Source organism: Strix uralensis, chromosome 6 (assembly GCF_047716275.1).
Source record: "Strix uralensis isolate ZFMK-TIS-50842 chromosome 6, bStrUra1, whole genome shotgun sequence".
NCBI classification, from domain to species: Eukaryota; Metazoa; Chordata; class Aves; order Strigiformes; family Strigidae; genus Strix; species Strix uralensis.
Genome location: NC_133977.1, coordinates 26,242,632 through 26,264,780, shown reverse-complemented (window position 1 = coordinate 26,264,780; position 22,149 = coordinate 26,242,632). Strand labels below are relative to the sequence as shown.

At 35.8% G+C, this 22,149-nt stretch overlaps 1 protein-coding gene across 1 annotated transcript in view; it reads right to left on the bottom strand.

Moving 5' to 3' along the window:
• Positions 1-1,094: 1,094 nt before the first annotated feature.
• IFIH1 (interferon induced with helicase C domain 1) overlaps positions 1,095-22,149 on the bottom strand; it is a 25,986-nt gene continuing 4,931 nt past the window's right edge. Inside the window, exons 4-16 of the mRNA XM_074873348.1 lie at positions 18,623-18,703; positions 15,009-15,229; positions 13,934-14,144; positions 10,681-10,898; positions 9,023-9,139; positions 8,432-8,555; positions 8,108-8,341; positions 6,612-6,868; positions 5,012-5,161; positions 4,168-4,329; positions 3,648-3,838; positions 2,126-2,219; positions 1,095-2,018 (exon numbers count right to left, since the gene is read on the bottom strand). Coding sequence (XP_074729449.1) covers positions 1,836-2,018; positions 2,126-2,219; positions 3,648-3,838; positions 4,168-4,329; positions 5,012-5,161; positions 6,612-6,868; positions 8,108-8,341; positions 8,432-8,555; positions 9,023-9,139; positions 10,681-10,898; positions 13,934-14,144; positions 15,009-15,229; positions 18,623-18,703 — 2,243 coding nt within the window. The 3' untranslated portion in view covers positions 1,095-1,835. The remainder of the gene's footprint in view (positions 2,019-2,125; positions 2,220-3,647; positions 3,839-4,167; positions 4,330-5,011; positions 5,162-6,611; positions 6,869-8,107; positions 8,342-8,431; positions 8,556-9,022; positions 9,140-10,680; positions 10,899-13,933; positions 14,145-15,008; positions 15,230-18,622; positions 18,704-22,149) is intronic.

Genomic DNA, 22,149 nt, shown 5'->3' with positions numbered 1-22,149 from the left:
AAAATACTACAAGAAAAAGAGTAACTTAGAGTTTCTAAGAACTATAGATGAGGGGAATAGTTTAGTTTTTTCAGCTAATGAAGTATCTAATGCTGAATAAAGAAAGTGGTGAAGATTTCATATTTGTTCTGTCCTGCACAATACATAAAGGTAAGAATAGCATTATATAAAGATATACACAAATAGAAAATACATACACTACAAGCCATTTGCATGCCCTATCTCCCAGTGACCTTTCCTGTTTTAGTTGTATTATTCAAAAATACCTGTGGAATTGCTGTGTCTTGAAATATCTTTGCATATATTATAATCTCTTAACTCTCAATACACCTGATTTTTTTTTTTTTACAGTCCTAAGGTAGTAGTTTATTGGTATAAATCACCGTTGTGGAATAATTTCAATCTATAAATAAACTACAATTCATGTAGTTTAAGCACATTCTAATCTACAAGACTGCTATAGTGAAAACTCATCAGTGTGCATATTTATTTCATAATGCTTTAATTTGTTTATAAGTAAGTAGCTAATCCCAAAATGGCCTGTATCAGTTTGGGGATATCTGAAACATGCTGCTCTTTGTCAGTCAGAAATTAGTTTTCCCCTCCCTCTGAAGAAAGGCCAGAAATGTGAAGAAAAAAAAAAAGCCAAATCTGGTCCTGACGCAAACCTGAAATCAGATGAGATTTAAAAAAAATGTGCACAGTATTTATATTCCTTTTAAAGATGTAGAGCAATTACAGATCTAGCCATAATAAGATTCTTTTTTGCTGGGATATACTTTTCAGCTATGTTGTAACTTAGAAATTTTACCTGGGGCTACTGAAATGTTTACATGTCCATGCCAGTAAACACACTACTTTATCCTGAATTTGCAAAGCTGACTGTTATAACAACAAACAGACCTTCTTTCCACTCTCTAATATCTTACTTGCAAATAGAGGGGAAAAAAAATCTGTCAATGAGATAAATATGGAGACACATTATGCTATTTTTACTGTCAGAATACCACTATCCTTTAAATTTCTAGGGTGGTATTATTATTGTCAAAATACTTATAGTGAAAGAGAATAAACAATATCACAGTTTGCAAAGGTTAATTGTTGTAGTAATTTATTAAAAAAATACATACCTCATTATATAGCCAGTTTAACAATCCTATGAAACTAACACACAGGAAGTCACTTGGCATTGTGTTTCTTGGACATTAAAATAATCAATTTCAAGTCAGGTTAAGGGCTTGATTTTTTGAAATATCTTTTAATGGAAACTTAATTTTAGTCTGTCAAAATGTATGAGCTTACAGCTAAAGATAAGAGGGGAAGAACTCAGTCATGAAAACACTGACAAAGCAACAATGATTCAGAAATAACACTCAGCTGATCTGTTCTCTTTACATGGCTCCTCTGTTGAGACACTGTATCTTCAAAAGGGTTATAGTAGGAAGTAAAACAGAAAATAGTCATCATGGCATGTTTCAAGATGTCTGTCCTATGTTCTGTGCTTGACCATAGGTCACCTAACACACTTTTGACGGTGTTGTCACCCCATGATGGACTGTAGTGAGTAGAGCTGGGAATTTGTTCCATGGATACACATGACTGCAATGTATTTAGTCATCTTCTTTGTGCTGGAGTACCACTGCAAATCTGTGTGCAGACTGCAGCCATATGACTTTGTCTTTCTCCTTCCTTGGGTTTGTTTCCTCTTCAAGACAGTTTCCTTCTGCCCAGGAGGTTTCACAGTGTTTATGATGCAGCACTCTATGGGACACAGAAGCTTCTAAATCAGCAGTCAGAGAAAAGTTGAAAAGGGCTTTTATTTTCATTCTAAGTCCTTAGTCTTCATCACTTGAAGGACAATGAGCTGCATAATCAAAACTAGGGAACATGATGGGCAGTTCTCCCCATTTCTTAAAAATTTGCTTTGTTGTTTTCTTGTCTTCAAACACAACCACAAAATTTCTAATCTTTAGACAAGGCAGGTCAAGACCTCGGTGAACCATCATATTTCCCCAAGCCTGCAAGTGTAAGAAAATTATGTTTCAGATAAAATAGACAAGATCATTAGACAGAAATAAATACAGACAAAAACAACATAAAAATGTGGAAATAAATTTTTCCTCACTTGTCCACAATCTTTACATATAATTTCTCCATTTGTCTGATAATCGGCATGTTTATCTTGCAGTGTCTTATTTTCTCTTGTATGGTAAAGACTTCTGAAAAACAGTCAAGACAGCATGCATCAGAATACACTGGTCATTCAGTGTTACATACAGACTTAAACACACAGTGACTACAATTGCTGAAGTCAGATATGAATTGTGCACATTCAAGAGTTGGAGAAAATGCAAGGTCATATTTCATGCTCCTAAGTAATGGTGAAATACAAGTGTACTCCATGCCCCCTCTCATAGCATTTCAGGAGCTGCATCCTCCCTCACACACCTTAAAGTAGGAGCAGCAGACTCCCTGTTATTATAAGGGATAATGTTTTTTTACCTGTTTTTTTCAGGTGCCATGGAGCTGACAAAGAAATGATACCTGAAAGTTAGAGGTTTTCTTTTTATTCCCTGTAGTCCAACCTTACCCCTTAACAGAATAATTTGGTTCTGACTATTCAGAGCTGCAGAGTATGTGCACATTCTTACATTGTTTAGTTTAGGGAGTACTTATGTTGAGGGTTACTATTAGCCTGTGTAGAGGGGCTGTAAGAATTCTTACCTTGTAGTTTGAATTGACTGATAACATTATGCTGACAAGACAATTTCACAGTAAAAGCAGTTTAATGTTCAGGGCTGCAGCTCAACTTTAATTTTTTCAACATATGGGTACTAATTTCTCATAACTCTTCAAAAAGTCTTTATAAATTATACCAGTGATGTCTCAAAGAAATGAGAACTTTGGAGGGCAATAACTTGACAGGATGGTGTCTGTTATATAATTAGCAAAGCAGGACTGATCTGTTAGGGACAATACACGTTACAAATTCACTGTAGTAAGCAAATGCAATTGAACTTGAATTTAAATATTTTCTTGGACTCTTAATTTCTATTACAAGTGGGAAGAGAAAGTCACCTCCTGCCATCATGGCACTGAGAAGTTAAACACAGTTTAACATAAATGTTTCCCAAACTAGATGGCATATCTTGCAACGGAGATAAGAAGGAGCAAGAACACTGGCAGAACTAAAAGGGGTGTGCCACCAGTATGAACATCCTCTAAATATACAATTGTCAATCCACAGCTCATGGCCAATAATGTTGTTTGAGTCACTGGTCATAGTCAAACTCTTATCATGGGTCTGTTACTGGTGTAAGTATGTGGGTAACTGGTATTCATCTTTGGTTACAGTTACACTGTGGAATACATACCATATTATGTAACAAGTGACCTAGTTAATATTACCACAGAAGCTGTATCTTTTCCAAAGTTTCAAACTCCAAACACCTTGAAATCAGGGGTAAGAACCAACCTTGCCTTCAAACTCATAAACTGTAAACTCCATAAAGCCTAAGACTTGACAATATTGGAATAATCTTTATTTTTCCTCAGAGGGCCTAGAGGGTTACAGGCCCTGTACAGTCCTGCTGAAAAGAAAATTTGTTTCTGCCTGAAAGAGATAAAAGTAGTTCATAAACACTTACTGGAAGTCTTTTTTCACACTGACATGATGCATCTTTTCAATAACTTGTATGTCTTCTCCAGAACATATCAGCTTGTGGCAATTTTTGCATAAGAATGTTATTAGTGAAGGATTTTTCTTGTATGGCTTGCACTGATCTCTCTTTGCCTTCATTTGTTTTTCTACTATACTTTGCCACTGGAAATTATCAATCTAGAAACAGATCAGTAAGAGCACTGTAATATTCTGGTGGAATGACAGTTTAGTTTTCTTTTTCAGTTATTTTACCAAGTTCACTGACAACATGACTTCTAGTCAATTTTCCCAATTTGTGTTGCCCCCCTTACCAACAGAAATGCAGACTTTTCTAAAGGCCCAGAAAACATAGATTATAAAACAAATATTGGCAGAAGGATTCAAGGTCATATGTAGTAGCTAATATTATTTTAAGTTTTCCTCCCCTAAGTACATTTCAAATAGAAAGTATTTCTTACAACGTACATCAGTTATTTAAATGGAAAGTGCAGAGTTGCAGTAAATACCTTCTTTAAATACTCTTCCTGTGGCATCTTCTGGACACGCTGAATGGCCTTATACATCATTTTCTCACGGAAAATATTAACATCTTCACGTTCAACAGCTCCTGAGCCACTTGAAGCCACAAGTGCATAGGTGCTCTCATCAGCTCGAGCTCGACCACGAGCCTACAATTTTCAAGGAATACAACATAAACAGCACAATGTTTCCTACAACACTGCACGACATTTTTTCCTAGTTTTGTAATGGAAGACATGTACTGTTCCTTACACAGTGTCCCTACAGAGCATTTTTTTCCACTTAACTCAGGCAGATAAAGAATCAGTAAGTAACACATACCTTTTCTGCATCAAAGATACCTGTGAAAATAGTACTCAGATTTGTGATTAGCCCAAAGTTTTGCAAAGCAGAAACTGTATTTTGTCACCAAAAAATAAGCATGCATTTAAATATTAAATATATAAATACTTGTGTTCACAAATTAGGTGAGAACATGGACAAACTGGTATTCTGATGTGAGATTATCTCCTTCTAGCTGCTGGTGGTACAAATGTCTTTTATATCAACCAGTCTGCTGATCATATTCTCATACCTTTTCTATTAAAAGTTTACTGTTTGTGTAGAGCTTTAAATGGATGTTACACCATTACACATGGGAGGCAAACTTTATATTGCATGCAAACTGAGGATGGCAACTGGCAATGAACCTTGTCGCAAGAGCATTTTCTCTTTTAGCACGCAGGTATTTCAAAATTATCTCCAAACCCCAGGTATATGATTCACCGTTTGCATATTCCAAACAGAAAAGCACTTTAAAAAATAAAAGTTATGTATGCAGTAAACTCTTACCTGCACCATAGCAATTTCATTGGTGATGAGGCCATAGCTAATAACGATGTTACACTCTTTGATGTCTAGGCCTTCCTCAGCTACAGTAGTAGCAATAAGTAAATTTACATTTCCACCTCGGAATTTATCAATAACTTCCCTTTGCTCATTCTGTAAATTAAAAAAAATTCAGAATATTAACTTTCAGTATTAGTTTCTGTCATCAGTTTCTTCTAATTAAGAGGTTTAAGGAATTACAGTCCAATAATTTCAGAGTGGAGTGCCAAACATCAAGTGGCTTCAACAACTGCATTTAAGCATTTGTCAAGATCACAAACAAGGAGTTGCTATTGAATATAATAGGTGTTCAGCACCTTTTTTGAGGGAGGAGGGAGCAGAAACCAAGAAACCAGTCTTTTAAAGGTAACTGAGCTTGGAACTTTGTAGACCATTTCACAGGCACCAGGAATTTTGATAATATAGTTGTTCTATCATCTTCAGATTCTTTAAGCAGTTATTCAGAGGTTCTGGATTTCTACCACTTCTGTAATTTCAGCTCATAGTATAGACTTCAGCACTTCCAAGTCAAGTTCCAACGCATTTAAAATTTCCCATAATAAATGGGAACCATAATTTTGGTGATCTGGGGAGCACCAAAAGCACAGCAATGATATACTTAAAAAATAAAGCATCCAAAACATGCATGGATGGACTTCTGAATTAGCTGGGTATTTCAAACAAGCTTGAGCAGAAGGACAAAAACTTCCCATCTGTTACATTCAATTTCAAAATGTAGAGGCTATTGTTTTGTTCGTGCAATGTGGTACACAGATTAAATACCGAATTTTCACAGAAAAAAAGCAACTTTGAGAGAACAATTCCTAACTTTTTTTTTGAAACTGACCACAGCTGAAGGAAATGGACTCTGCCCAGCAGTAAACCACACCATTTTTGCTTAAATGCTGAGGTGGCAATTTTATGGGGAGTAAAAGGCAGAACAGAATAGAGGTTTTAGGATACTGAAGTACTTTGTTTTGAAAATGTTTAATTTGGAGGTACAAATCATCAAAGAAATGTTGTTTATGAAGTCAACACAGTGGTATGAGATGGACTGTTGAGTGATCAATTGTGATATTTTCATTGCTAATTTTGGCAAATTCTCTTTCAATGATTATGCGTCAGTGTGAGGCATGCATATAAATTGGTGTAAGTTGATTAAGCAATGATATCAGAAAAAGACAGGCATAATAAACACTATAATTTTATTTTTCAATTCAGCAACTAAAATATAGTTTGAATTACTGTTGTCCTAATAAGTATAAACTTGTTTAACTATCATATTTTTGCTATGGCGTTTTTGTTCACTTTTTCTTCCTGTGCCTCACTACAACCTGTGTCCCTTTTGACTATACACTCCTCTAGGAAATGGCTTCCTGTTACTCCAAATCCAAAACCAAAAAATCTTGTTTCCTATGGAAATAAAGTTATTCTGACATTGTTATTCACCCATCCTGCAGTTTATGAAGGGGCTCCAAACTTCAGTCTGTTGTTCTAGTACGAAAACAAGCTGTTTTCTCAAATCATGTACAAGATTTTAATGCTGTAGCGCATGGTTCTGTACCTGAGTCATGGGTTTAATTTCACTGTTATGTCCAGCACCGATAAGATAATGGGCCTTAATTCCCACTTCTTCAAATTTTGGGTTATCCTTAATCCACTGGAATAGAGCAAAGGCACTTAGCCGAGTCTTTGTGAAAATAATTCCTCTAGGTTCTTCAGTCTTCGTGAACTCCTCCATTAAAGTGTTTCGCAACTGTATTAGCTTCTCATTTTCATATTCTGGTTTTCTAGCCAACTCTTTCAGCTGTTTCTTTTTTGCTTTAAAAATAGCAGATGTAGATTAAGAAAAAGTAACCATGTAAAATAACAGCTCTAGAAAAAAAAAATCAAAGCAAAGAGCAGTTTTCTATATAATTCTCCCAGAATGGCTAATTTACAACCAGTTTGAAGAGCTGCAGCATACCAATTATTTTTCAAGTGAGTTTACATTCATTAAAAACACACTGATCAATCAAAATAAATCACCGTTAACTTTTTACCATACACTTTGCCTATATTTCATGGTGAGAATAATCAAAAGAAAAAAAACCCTGCCTACACACCAGAAGTGGTACAGAGTTAAGTGCACTGTATTAAAGAGCTAAATCACAGCTTATAATATTTGCAAAACAGTTTTAAAATAGTGGAAGAAGTCTTGCAAGGAGAAACAGATTAATATGCACAGCCCTTAGAGCTGATAATGTTTTTATAAATTCAGACATAATTTGTCCTTGGGACATTAATTAAAGTAGGAATCCTCACTAGAAACATGCAATGTAACAGACAACAGGACGGGCACATTGTTATCAGCACTGCAGCTTTTAAAGACATTTCAGTACACTCAGTGAAATGTTAAATGAATTGAGTCTCTTCGACAGGCACTATTGACCGTGATCAGGGAGGATTCCTCATGTGTTTCAATTTTTTAAATAACTTCTAATATTTAAAAGCCTATATCATCGTCAGATAATCATGCAAACACAATAATAACACTTTTAAGGTGGGGACCTTGTGTGTTAAGATATTAAAGTCACTCTGCTGTCATCACCCCATGCAGATTATGGCACTGCACCTTGTCCACTGCAATGGTAGTCAATGTATCACAAGCTACTACAACACTTAGGCAGTGGCTTTCTGACTACAGCCTTATTCATATTTTAGAATGTAATCAAACATACACAGATATATACAAAAAGTAGGTAGATGTAACAAGCTCCCACAATTGTTCCCCTTAGTTAAACCTACACTAAGGGCTGCAGTGAGTTTATCACCCAAAGATGAACTCTTAAAAGTTGGAAAGAGAAATTTTAGGTTTTCTTCCATTACTCCTGGCACCTTCAGTGGTGAAATCAAAACAAATCGGAATATAATTTATTTTTCACTATCAGGTTCTTTGAACTTCATTATAAACAACACAGCAGTCTCTAGGATGTAATAATTAATAGGCTCATGTAAGTCATGTTAGTGCATAATCTATGGTTTTCAAATATTAAGGATCACGATGTATTTCAAACTTACCATGAAATAAACCTATTAGAAATTCATCTGTTTCATCCTGTTTTGATACTGCTGGTTCATCATCATCGTCATCATCACTCCTTACCATCTTCTTACTTTTCTCCTCCTTATAAAAGTTATTTAGGTGATTGTACGCATCCACCATTCGGATGGTGTCATTTATCTGGAGAGCATCATTGTATTTCTTCAAGTGCTCTGCACAGACACGTTCCTTGCGTTTTTCTTCTTTTGCAGCTAAAAGTGAACAAAAAAATACAAAACCAAGCCTGTGTATAGAATGACCTGAAGAAATCCGAAGCTGGGATATTTTTGCTATGCAGTTACCTTTCCTCTCTTCTCTGATCACCCACTGTTCATATGGCTGAGTTCCAAACTCAGACTTTGGATGGAGCTGGCAATAGTTTTGAATGCCTGTCATGATCTCAGTAATTCTCTCTCTAAATGGATCCTAGAAATAAATTCATTACCAAAGTAAGTAAGCATCTTCTGGTAACAAAAGCATTGGCTAGTACCACACTGAGTAATTTTTCAAAACGTTAAACCTTAAATTAAAAAACAAGTAAGGTTGCTAAGTGCATTTAGAGTTATGGAAATAAATATTACAAAAATTACTGTGAAATAACATATTTAAGTGAATATAATGTTACTCCAATGCAAACATTTCAACTGTGGTTCAGAAGGTCTTTTGACCAGATACCTCAAAAATGTAACCACGTAAGTAAAAATTTAGTTCTATTTGACTTTACTGATACTTTTCCATACAAAGTAGCAGATTAATACACACATAGTCAAATTAGCACTATGGATCACAGTAAGTCTACAGAAAAAGAGCATTAGCCAAAAGTTTTTGATATTGTACAACACACTTTTAAAGGGCAATATAACTTTAACACTGATTTGTTTGAAAAATCATACCCTTCTCTTGTCATCTGCAATCACAGTCTTCTTATATGGTTCCTTCACCTGATTCTTCAGCTGGGAGGCATGCTCTTCAACAGTCATGATTCTACATGCATCAAGATTGGCACAGATCTGAGAGAAAACAAAATGTTACTTCTTTTAATATTTAATGAGTTATTCCACATGAAAACTGAATTAATGCAACAGAGTTCTCATTAAGATATTGCATTTTATGTAACTTTATTTTCTTCCTACAAAAATTGGATACAGACACTGTCAGCATAAGAAAGGCCAAGTCTCTGAAAACCATTTGAGATAAGCTGAACAAGTTACTTTTTAGGCCAGAAGTGATCCTTTGCACACAGGAAAAAACTTGTACATCAGGGTGCAAAAGAGGTATTTTGAAAAGGAAAATATACCATCAGTACTTTGGAAGAGTAGATTTTGAAGCACAAAACAAATAAACAAAATCAATACTGAGATAGAAGAAAATAAATGTTAAGGAGTAATTATAAAGGTAAGAGCTGCTCATGAGACTAGAAAATAACTCGAAATTATCTTTCTTGGAACAGGAAGAGATAGAGAAAATTTCTGCGCTACCTGCACAACTGAACTGGACTTTTCTGCTTTTGTTCTCTTCCGAGAACAGAATATGTACATTTCTATCACTATGTCTACAGTAATAAGGGGAAAGTTTAAGAAATTTTTATAAGCAGAGAAAACAGGAAAGGAAGTCTGACAGGCAACCGTTTTAATGTCTTCAGCAGTAGTTATCTATTTGAGCTTGCATATTCAGATTATGTTTCTTTAGATACAAAACCCAGCATCCTATCATTAAGATTTCAGAGCTGATGAAAAGGAATTCTCTTTTTCCATTGCCAGAACATTTTTGTCTCAAAGTATTCTGCAATTCTATCTACTTCAGTACATCACAAAAGCTTCTTGCAGGCCTCACCTATTCAAGATTACATTCTGTTCTTGTGCAATTTGCTAGTCAATTTTCACAGGAGTACTGGGCTAAATTCTACTTTTGTATTACTAATGTAAATCCATTAAATTTCAAGTAAAATAGAGGATTTTGAGTATAGAATTTAACCAATTATCTCTAGTCAGGTATTTATGCAACTACACAATACTCCCCTCTCAAAGAGTAACTTTAACTGCTGTAAAGAAAAACATTTGTATGCTACCTGTATCTCACAAGTGGTTTCTTCTTGTTTAAGTATTCAACTTTGTTTTTCACTTTCTTGAATCCACACAAAAGCCCTGCTTAGTCACTCTAGAAATACAGATATAAAATACCGTGATCTCTCTAGGATTTAGGAATACACAGTAAATTCTAATCCATCAATGAAAAAATAAGATTTTTATTAAGTATAAAACCTCACTATTTTCTGGATTTCTTGCCTCCCATTTTGAGAATTTTTTTTCAAGTGAGGCAATCTTTTTACTTCCCTTTTCAGTAACACTGCTTTCCTGTGAAGTTACATTTATTTGTACATGGATTTCCAGGAATTTGTAGTGGGTCAATTTGCTGAATTGCCGAATTGCTGTGAGGTGAACATGAAAAAAATAAATCAGATTATCTATTTGGAGCTTAACACTGACTTTAAAAGTTTCACTTGAACAAGGCAATATCCCTTTGACGGTTTGCAAGTGTGAGGGCTATTTACTTTCAGAATATGTTCTTCAGCTTTTGAGTAGGATGTTGCACCGCCTACACCAGGTGAGGCTGTAAGTCCCAGAATCTGAGGCTGCGGGATCAGTGGTTTGTTTTCTTTTGCCAGCTTCCTGTTCTTCATCTTTTCTTTTAAGTAACGTCGCATTATATTGTTGTAGACACCTTCCTTTTGAGTGTGATGACACTCATCGATAATGATAAGTGAAAAATCTGGAAAATAAAAAAAAGGACCCCTAAATGATTAATTTTTTTTCAAATGTATAATTTGTGTCACTGTTGAAGAGAAGCCGTCAGTTTGTTTGAGCCCTAATTTATTAGGAAATTTGTAGTGCTGAAGAAAGGCATGGATGGAAGCTGTATATATTTAATGGACTTTGGAATCTTTGCTGCAGTCTTGATGTGTCAAGTAGTTTTACATATCCTGTAATATAAAAAAATTTCTATTTTTGCAAAACCAATCTGATGGTATAAAGAATTTCAGGGAGATATTTTTAATAACCAGTGGTAAGAACATATCACAGTTTAACTCAATCATATCTTATATCCATAACTCTATCTGACAAACTACATACTGTTTGTTTATGACAAGATACATAACATGTCAGAAGCCTTTCAGACATTCTAGAAAGGCCTGTACTGATCAAAATATGCTTCCATTTTATAGCAACACAGAGATTTCCTCCCTATTCCTGTCCAATTAAAAGATTTATATTACTTTATGGATGTGTCATTGAAAAGAACAAACAGATGGTGGGAGCACTACCAATCATCTCTCTTTTGTAGTGGAGGAAGCTGATGAAGATTCAGACAGGTATTATGCGCTTTTTAGTCAGATCATATTTACATGCATATACGATTTATATTCCTATACGATAAGGAAAATTAAGATTTTGTTTTAAATTTCTCACAAACATCTCTTTAATCTATCTGCATATGCAGCCAGTGGCATATATTACAAGGTTCTGATTTGAAAGACTCATGAACATTTATTTCTCTATTTCTCTAACAGCAAAAGTGGTTTATGGAGCTCCCACTCTTCCTGCAAATGGCCAATAACTCTGTAATTCGACAGTGTTTCCTACAATTCAACGAATGTTTGTGGAAATGACTGTAAAGCAGATCACTGATCAGAGTTAAACTCTTTTTTTGTTGTTGTTTTTTGTTTTTTTGGTTTTTTTTAATACAGGCAAGTTCCATGGTCTTGTATGCACTCTAGAGTGCTCAAATTGTTACATCACTGAAAATGAGTTTGCAACAACTGGCAACAGAAGTTGGAAACACAGAACTAGAACATTCTCAGTTGGCCTTTCTGCTGGAGAAAATATCATGTAACTTTGTCTTTGAAGAACCTAAAGAAAGGTGGAGACTGAACAAGGGAAATTTTATTTAAAGGTTAAACCAGACTACTGCTAGGAAAGCCAAACTAGCGCTCCATGTCACTAGGGAAATCTGACTGTCTTCACACAAGTGATTCAGGAAGCCAGTCTGCACTGATGTGGTTTCAGAACTAAATTTCTATTTATTTCTAATATTTCTACATATTGTGAGGCTTCAGAAACAGTGCTGGCAGTTTCTTGGTTATTTTGCCAACATGAAATTACTCCCTTTTATTTTGACCATCATCTCTGTAATGCATATTCCTATCATTACTCAGGAAGAACTTAACCCACGAGAAGAAATGTGCTTCTACTAAGGAAGTGATACATAGCTTTTAGAAAGTCCACACAGTGACTTCATCCCTTGGTAAAGGTGGTAAACATTTGGTAAAATGCAATTAAGAGAGTCCCCTCCATTTCACTGAGGCTGGAATTCCAAGTTAATGTAATGCAGACCTCCATGGAAACAGATGAAACAAGTATGAACAGAAATTAGGAACAAAAAATTGTAACTAATTAGGATGGTTTATATAGGCTGCAAGTTAACCAAGTCATAGCCATAAAAATGGAGCTGGCTCTGTTCAGGCTTGCTTGGCTTTGGGCCAGCTGAACTTACTAGCACACGTGTGATAGCAAGGAAACTGGGCCCTGTTTGCAGGGCCACCTCAGTTGTGGAAAAAATGTAGCTCCTTATGAAGGAAACTTTGTAAGGTGTGAAACCCATACAAAAACCCCACTTCATTACACAAGCTGGTTGGGATTCAGCCCAATTCTAATCAGGTCAGCAGCTCCTGCAGGAATGTTCAGGTGCCTCTATAGGGCATTCAGATTTGGGAAGGTTTATTAGATGCAGCAGAAAGGAAATAAGAAAGTCTCTGGTACTCTGCCTAGGTTAATAAAAAGGCATTCTGAAGGAAGGAGGTAATTCTGAGGTACCCAAGTGGCTCTGCAGGAGTTAGTTTCGATCAAGCAGTAATCCATTCAGCACCAGGCACTGATAGACACAGATTGAGCCCTCAGGTTTCTCTGCTGTCTCTGTAACACCAAGTACTACTTTTATCTCAGAGCCATTACTTTAAATATCATAGCTCTCCCCTCAGCTACATCCTGCCCCATCTTAAAAAAAAAAAAAAAAAAAAAAAAAAAAGAGTTAACTGCATTCAGATAGAGGGAGAAGTTAACACCTCACAGAGGAGGGTCAGCCCAAATCCTGGAGCTGAAGTCAGGGGCTGTTCCATTATTTGTACATCACTGGCAGATAATACCATTTCCTTTCTGATCTCCCATAGATATCTGCCACTTTAGTATTCTGGGCAAACAATTTTACCTCATCTCATCTTGTACTTTTGTTTTCTTCAATTTCCTTCACCTGTTGTAGGACACCATTATATCTGCCAACCTCTGAGATCTTTTACGTTAGCAAAAAGATAAAGAGTTTAAAGAATACAACTTCTAGTACAGATTGGCTTTTATCTTGTGTTCCACTATACTTCTCAAACTACCGACTACATTTGAGTTTTTATTTTTTTCTCATCCTGTTTATGGCTTCTGCGTGATGTAACTCAATGCTCTACCAAGCTTGGAAAGTGGAACCAGTTCAGCTGCATTTGCACTACGTTGTGCTTGAGCTAGATAAAATAGGAAGCGTAACAAATATTTAGTACAAATGAACTGTAAGAGTCTAATCCGCCCTGAAAAAACTGCATGCTCATCAACTAAGATCTGTTTTTGACTCTCAGGTTGCATTTATAAAACCAGTCAACTGAAAAAATATTAACTACTCGATGTGGCACATTTTTACTCTGCAGCTTTCTAGAACAGAGACATACTTTTAGTCTTTCTGTAAAAATTTCATAATTAAGAACTTGCCTGATAAGTGGACACCTTCTTCATCTTCTTTGGCTGCATTTAACAGTGAATTCTCAAGGATCTGTGCTGTACTGATGATGACATCATTTCTTCTGACAACTTCAGGAAATGAGATTTTCAGTTGAGAATCACCACTTAAACCAATAACCTGATACCAACGCTTCAGGAATGGAGTAAACTCCTTTCGTAAATGTTGTTCTACCAGTGGTACCTGGATAAAAGTTTCCAAAGAGTTTAAACCACAGCATATAGAGGATTGAAAATACATGCCTGTTTGCTAGAAATACTGTTAGGTGAACATACATTTTGCGTAGAATGTACTTGTTTAAAAAAGCAAACATCCCCTTATTCACAGCAGGGTAGGATTAAAAAAAAAAAAAAATCCCACCAAACACAGAAAACGAAGTCAAGCATAAAAAATCCCCAAAGCAACCTCTCCCCTCCAACTGCTCCTATGAAAGCATTTTGTCCCAAGAACTTTGGTTTAATTGTCTTGGAAAGAACGAACAAACCATGCACGCATTCTCTGGCTCTTTAACTGAGCTTGTAACATGCTATCAATGTTATTCTTATAAAGGGATATGGATAGATTTTAATAAAATTATTCAATGTATTTCTATATTTTAATATCACAATAGAATATTACTTTATATGTGCTAAATTTAACTGTAAAAATTACAACAATTATCAGAAAGTCTGACAGAATATTCCCTAACTACTGTGAGACTCATTAGGTGGTCTTCATCACCAAATCCAAAAATAGAATGTGAAAAAATATTTTTATTTTTTAAAATATGATTTTAGCTCTATTCATTCTAACATGAAATTTTACTTTTTCCACTAATGTGGTTATTAGGGCATATCTAAATTTGCACTTGAACTGGGGTAAACTAAAATCATTCATGCTTGCACCATGATGATGGTGCAATGGACATGACAGTCTGATGCTGTATGTCTTTAAACACAGTTACATCTGGAGAAGCTGAGAAACATGTTTACATTAATTTTACACGTTCTATAATAACAGTGCATGAGGTTTGAAAAATACTATTTTTTTAAAAATGGGCCAGCATACCTTATTAACAAGTACTATAACTTTTCCGGGCTCTGATGCTCTTTTCTTCTTATCCAAGTGATCTTTGGTAATGTAAACAGCCACTCTGGTTTTACCACTGCCTGTAGGGAGACATATGATAATATTCTCCCCATTCAGTGCTGGCTTTGCAACTTCCATCTGGTAATCTCTCAGGATCAGATCTGGCTCAGGTGAAGCTCTGCTCTCCACTTCATCTTCATCTAAGGGTACAAAGAAATATAAGTATCAAACAGGAGGCATAGAACATTTATCAAATTATTGAACAAACGTCAAAGGGAAAAAAATATTAATTATCAGAAGCATCTTCTGATTAAATAGAAAGAGGGCATATTAGCATAGGCAATGCTGCTCTGTAGACCTGTGCAACTCTGAATCAGCTTACATCCAGTCACGAACCAGGGTAGGTGGAATAAGCCACAGTATGTCTTCACTCATCTATGCTGACATGACTATTATTACGTATGAATTCAAACGATACAGTTCAGTAGCACTGGGACCAACAAAGGTTGTGTTCAGAGCTGCAGTATTTATAATCTAGTCAATCTTATGTGACGTTCTCTTTCATCAATACTGAAATTTATTTGGTTGCAAGTGAGATACCTTTTTAAACGCTTCCCAGAGGATGAAAAAAGAGGATGGAGCCATAGAATGAAAAAGAGATAGGGACCACTTAAAAAACAATGAAGGGAGTTATAAAGTATAAAGATCAAATAGATAAGAAAATTCAATTGCCCATACAAGATAGAGCTAACTGCAGAATGTATCACACCTATTCATGGTAGATTGCGCTGCTTCCAGACTGACTCATGTGTAATGCAGCTGAGCTGTTCACTAAAAAGCCATATACATTTGCCACCTGAAGGCCAAAATGTTCCATCTATCATATAAAATGCAATGACAGAGAGTTCAGATCTATGGCTCACAGGTGAAACAAACAACATTCAAAAGTTAAAAGCAGAAAAATGCCGTTGCATTATTTCAGGCAGTAAGAAAAGCGTATCAAGTCTCAAGTTAACATATATTTAGGAAGTCAGAAATTATATATATTAATAACATAAGGATTTATTTCAATGGAGTTTTGGGCTTTTTTTTTCCCCTACAGACATGTTTAAATCACCCTCCAAGCATTAACTGTCCTCAGTGAAGGAAAGGCACAAATTCATTCTACTAGACTAAAAATGAGGGAAAAAACCCTGCAGTTTTATTTCCTGATGATATCATTAAATGAAGAATCATGAGGATTTTATTATCACTGATACATTACACACAAAATAAGTGTATTTTTCTAGTATCCCTGATTCCATTAAATAAAATTAAACTAACAAAAAGTAATGAAGCTTGATAAAATACTGCTGATGGAAACACCTGAATGCCATTCTTAAGTGTTTTTTGCTTGTTTTGCCTTTTAGTGTGAGTGCAGTACTACCTGGAACACAGGGAAATTCACAACAGAGAGTACTTGTGGTTACTTATCTGACTTCTACTACTCCCTTTTGAGGAAGAACGTTGTTTGCTTTCTGGTTGGCTAAATTCAATAGTTCAATCGTATTGAAACTAGCACTTTATCACCCATCTGTTTGGTTAAATTTCAGTTCCTTAACATCCTCAATTAACTGTCCAGGCCTAAAAAATATTTAACTTAGCTCTCTCCTAGCTTCCTCAGCCCCTGTTTAGATAAAGGCTAATACAGGAATCTTTTCACAGGATATGATTCCATTAAAGAATTTTCATTGTGCACGGTATAACTTTAGGGAAGTTGTCTGCCTTCATACAAGGTTCATATGAATTACTGCTCTGGGCTAAAAGAAAGATGATAATTATTCATCTATTGTCCTAATTTCACCATTTATCTTAAACGTGAAGTGATCCTTGCCCAGAAAACTGCAACTAAATCCATGATTCTTTGCATTGAAATCCAAATCATGTCAGTGCATTAAGACACTATCCAAACACCTCTATTAATACAACAGTCTTACTGCAAAATTTCAAATTATAAAATCCATAAATATCACAAAGACAGTCTGTATCTTCTTTGCTTTTTTTCTCATAGTTGCTCTCACTGAGTTCACTAGACATGATTAAAAGGCATGAATGTTTTTAAAACATTTTAACTAGTTTTTAAAGCCACATGTAAACAGAACAAATAGCAAGTAAACATTGGGGAAAAAAAAAGTCTATTCTTGATTCTTCACATAATTGTAGTGACTTGTGTTTCTTCCTGCTGGACTGCTGGATATAGCCAATGATCAATTTACTTAATGTGTGATTTTTCAGGAATCTTAAAGTACCAGGGCATACATATATATGTGCTATCATATACCAGTATCCTGTATCAGCCTGACCAACTGATATAGTGTGACTGTCCAGAGAACAGAAAAGTTGCTGTGCCCAGTCATTTCATGTGACACAGTGAGGAAAAAAATACAATGTGACTGATGAGTCACCTTAGTTGATGCAGAAGTGCAAAGTATATTTATAGTTAGCAATACATAGACTAAAATCCTAGCTATAGGGTAGCAATTTAGATCTGAGATATCCTGAATTTTCTGTGTACTTACAAAATACATGAACTTCAATATTTCAAAAGCCTGAAACTATTTTAAAAGCATTTATAGTAAACACTTTGAAGGCATATGATATGTAACATTTACCTTGACTTTACTGATCTAGTACTAGCTTTACTAGGCAGAGCTGGCCTGAAAGGTACCCAGATTGTTTTGAGCCCTTGTACAAGACACAGGCCCAGCACAGACTTTATAAAGGCTAGATTCCAAAAGGTAACTGGTTCCTCTTGAATTTTGTGTAGGCAAACACAGGTTGTTCACCATGGTGGACAGCTGCAAATTAGTTCTGCCTGAGGTCTAAGATTAAAAAAAAGAAGAAAAAAAATTGGGATGTCTTTTACAACAGCAGTATTTAACTGGGCTCAGAGAATATACATAGCAAGTTCATATCTGTCTGCAAAGTATTATGTAAACATAATCCAATATTTAGTCTAAAACTATATTTAGAACTTGCACATATGTTTAAATCTGAGATTTGGAAAGGTCTTCAGATAGTAACCTCCATTGATTACACTGCTTTTACAAACAGTACTACTAAATTACTTAGGTCCAAGGTGGACCTTTGCTACCATTCTGCAGGTACCCTGGAAATGCTTCTCCTCACCCTTAAATGTCTCTAAAGCATGTCCCTCTCACTTACTCTATGCAGGGGCCAGGCACAATCTAGCTCCTCTCTGAGAACAAAAGAAGCACATATATATGGCAGCATTATGAATATCTGTACAGGCGACTGCACTGGACGACTTCTGGAAGTCCCTTCCAGCCTTTGTGATTCTATCATTCTGCATCACTGACCATTTTGTATGATGACGATGCCTAGAGACCTATTCAGACGACCTCAGTAGATCAACGCTTTTGGAGCTGGGACTTAAGTCCAGACCCATAAAAATGGCATCTGTTTTCCAACAAAATAAGAGGAAGTCTGGCATCTAGATACTGTGAACTAGACTTCACAGTGAAAGCCTTCCATTTACTTTTGCTCTAGCCCATCTTATTTTACAATTACTAAATAACAGAAGGGAAACATACCTGTATCGCTGGTTGTGCAGCTCTGTCCCAGGTTTTCATCCAAGTTACTGACACTTCCATCTCCTAAGGAGACATCTGACTCTAAATGAAAAGCACAAACAAATGTAGTATAGTGTATTTGCTATACAAATATAAATAGCAAAAGCATATTGTTTGCTCTCTCCCTAAGTTGTTAAAATAGGCTAGACAAATGTCTGGCAGGGATGGGTGAGGTATAATTTCCTTTATTAAACTTTTTCTTAGGTAAAGAAAAAACTGTGAACAATATAATTAATTTTCTTAAGGAAGAAAATATGTAGTGGAAGATGAAAATCCAAAACACAGGAGAGGTAAGGCAATGTGGATCATGATTTATTGCTATCAGGCACCTACATTCTGTTTGCTTGAAAGAAGGGGTCCAGACATGACCACCTGCATGATCCCCTCTAACCCTAGTTTACTGTATCTTTTCAGAGGGGTGAAGAGCCAAAAAAAAAAAAAAAAGAAAAAAAAGAAAAATATTTTGGTCTACTGGATACATAGCACTGCTGGCAAACTGAAGACATTCTCTTTTACTCCCTGTAAGCCATATGAGTCATATCTGTAGTAGAAGAAAATCAAAACCAGAACTGTGACTTTTTTTTTTAAAAAAAGGTTTCTTCATGTAACATGAAAGACTAAACCACAGTTCCCAGGTAAATAAAAGCAGAGAGGAATTATTAAATCTTCCGAACTATTTGCAAGTAAAAGCAGACTGATGATCCCGTTATACCCAACAGAAGACTTGGACATTGCCACAGAAATCTGGCAAGTTTACTGTAGATATTCTAATGTTAAGCTCTCCCTCTGCTGGGTAATCAATGTATTACACTGACTTTTCTTCAGGCACAAATGCAATTTATATAGCTAGATTTTCCAAAACTCAGTCCCTTAAATATCTAAAGAGATACACAGTTCCTCTGGAAAAATCTGCTGCGAACAGCCTCACCCTGCACTGTCAGCTTACCTGCAGCACCCTGCAACTAAGCTCACAGTGTGCCTAAGAAATCAGTCAGAATAATAGCACTGACCTCTGTTTTGCTTAATTATCTTGTGAACCTGTGTCCTATCAAGTTTTTCATTTTCCGGTGAATATCCCCTAATGGTCCATATCAGTATTGTCCTCAACAAATAATTCATAAAGCAAAACAGATGCTGTGAATGATGTTGAATGCAATCAACAGAAGGGCACTTAAAAAATATATTCACAGCAGAAGCCCGATTTATATAAAATTTTCCTATTATTATAAAATAGCATACATTTAATATCACACTAAAAGACAGCATTGCCCTGATAAAAGAAGAGAACCTCACCATATAATCCATGTTCAGAGACCTGTGACAAACTATTAAGTATCATTAGTGAGAATTTCAGCTATGAAGATGACACTGCTGTCTCTTGTTTTCACTTTCTAGGAATCCATGCGGATTAGGAAAGAGAGGACAAAATTAAGATTCTATGTATCTATTCTATGTGCTCTCCCATCTAAAATGACCTATTTAAGGATGTTTATGCAGCAGAGAATATGCATCCACAAAGTGGTTTGTACATAATTATCTGAATTACTATGTGCAGCACGCATTACAAAATAAACAGAAAATGTCAGTGGTGAAGTGAAATGCAAAATACCCATCTTCCAAATGAAAGGTGAATAGAATAATGTTCTCCTTTTTCAACTGTGGCAACATCCATGAATTATTTTAAAATAAAATAAAACCAGTAAGCCTTTCCAAAATAACGAAGATAAAAGAGTTGACATTCTAACAGCTGTCTTCCCTTACAGTGCTACTTGCACATTTTAATGCAGCATATTCCACAGAAAGATTTTCAGTCACTTTTCACTAATAAGTATAAAGACAATGGAATGCAATGAAAAAAAAAAGGACCTATGCACTATTAATTAGAAAACTCTTTGTTTCCTGTCCTGTGCTGCATTATGTCATAGAATAAGTTCCAAACATCAGAAAATATAAAAGGAGGACCAAAATATAAACAGGCTATTAAAACTGGTCCTACTTTCAAATTAATAGGCTGTTTTCCTAATCTGAAGCATTAAGTGACATCCCGTGAGACATTATTGAAATTTCCAGTTAATTACAGTGTAATTATTCCAATCAACTTTTTTTTTTTTTTTTTAATGAAAAAGGCCTTGAAAAACAGAGCTGCTATGTATTTAAATTGTTGTTTATACAGGTAGCCTTAATCCAAGTTTCACTTCTGACCTTGCAAACTTACTGCTTTTGTGCAGGTTTTTGTGTGTGTAGTTTGTTATCTGTTTTTGCATGCACAATTTCTCTCTAGTTTTCTCTTAGGCTAAATGACCTATTTCTACTTTGTCTTTATGACCCTACTGCCCTCATACCTTCTGAGTCCCTCCGTCTCAGCTACTCCAATAAAAGGGTCAGTGAAGGCTTTTAGATACAATGCAAACTGCAGTACCTTCAAGTGACTTGAAAAAGCTTCTTTCTCCTTGAAATCTGTCCTTCTCAATAGATGAAGGAATGGTGGGAGTGTACTGCAAAACTGACAACACTTGACAGCATCAAATTGCAAATTAGGTGGGTTCCGTGCCTACTTGAAAGTAGAATCTGGGCTCCAGTTGTATTTTCAGCTGCCTGGTCTAAAAATACAGTCTTATGAGATCATGACAAAGGGTGGAAATGGAAAAAGACTTGAGTGCAGTTAAGTTTATGTGTACAAGTGCATAGATCAAAGCTTACTGCACTTCAAGATGGCTGAATGTGAGCCAGTTCCTCTATACCCATCTTCATGCAGCACTGTCTCCTGGCAGCCCTTACTACCTTACATCTACACTGCTGATTTAGTTCAACTCAGAAGTGCATGTTTACAGTGAATCTGTCCATTGTCCCCACTTACACTACTTTAGTTCATATCGCAGACCTGGTTTGGACCAGAAGTGAACTCCTGTCAGCTGAAACCAAATGAGATGTGTTCCAGCCGCTTGTAGTCCACACCAGACTGAAGTCAATCTGAAACTGCCAGAATTCATGTAGTATGTACACCCTTAGCACCATTTCACTGAACAGATCTGCTCAACTGCACTAATACCCACTGGCTATTAATTTCAGTACAGTTCAGTGCTGAGGAGACTGTAGTTTTCAGGCCAGAATTAGCTTGTGGCAGGATAGTTAATAGCTAATAGATCTCATTATCTGTAACCCTCAGCCTGACAAGAATCAGGTAAAGATCAGGCTAACAGCAATGAAAACCTACCCTCAGCGAAGCTACAATTAAGAGCCTTAGGCTTGCCCTGAAAGGATCCTAACTAAGAGTAAGGATAACTCAGTCTGATCCCTTCTGAATGATCATTAAATATTTGGCACCTCTTCTTTATACTGCCAAATTATGTTCTAATCCAGGAAAACCAAGTTGATATTTTTGCTGTAGTTAATAATTCACTACTTGCTACAAAGCATTGTGATATGCTGTTAATATCATGCTAAATGAGAAATAGGCTACTACTGTTGCACACTGAAAGGTTGCAGTT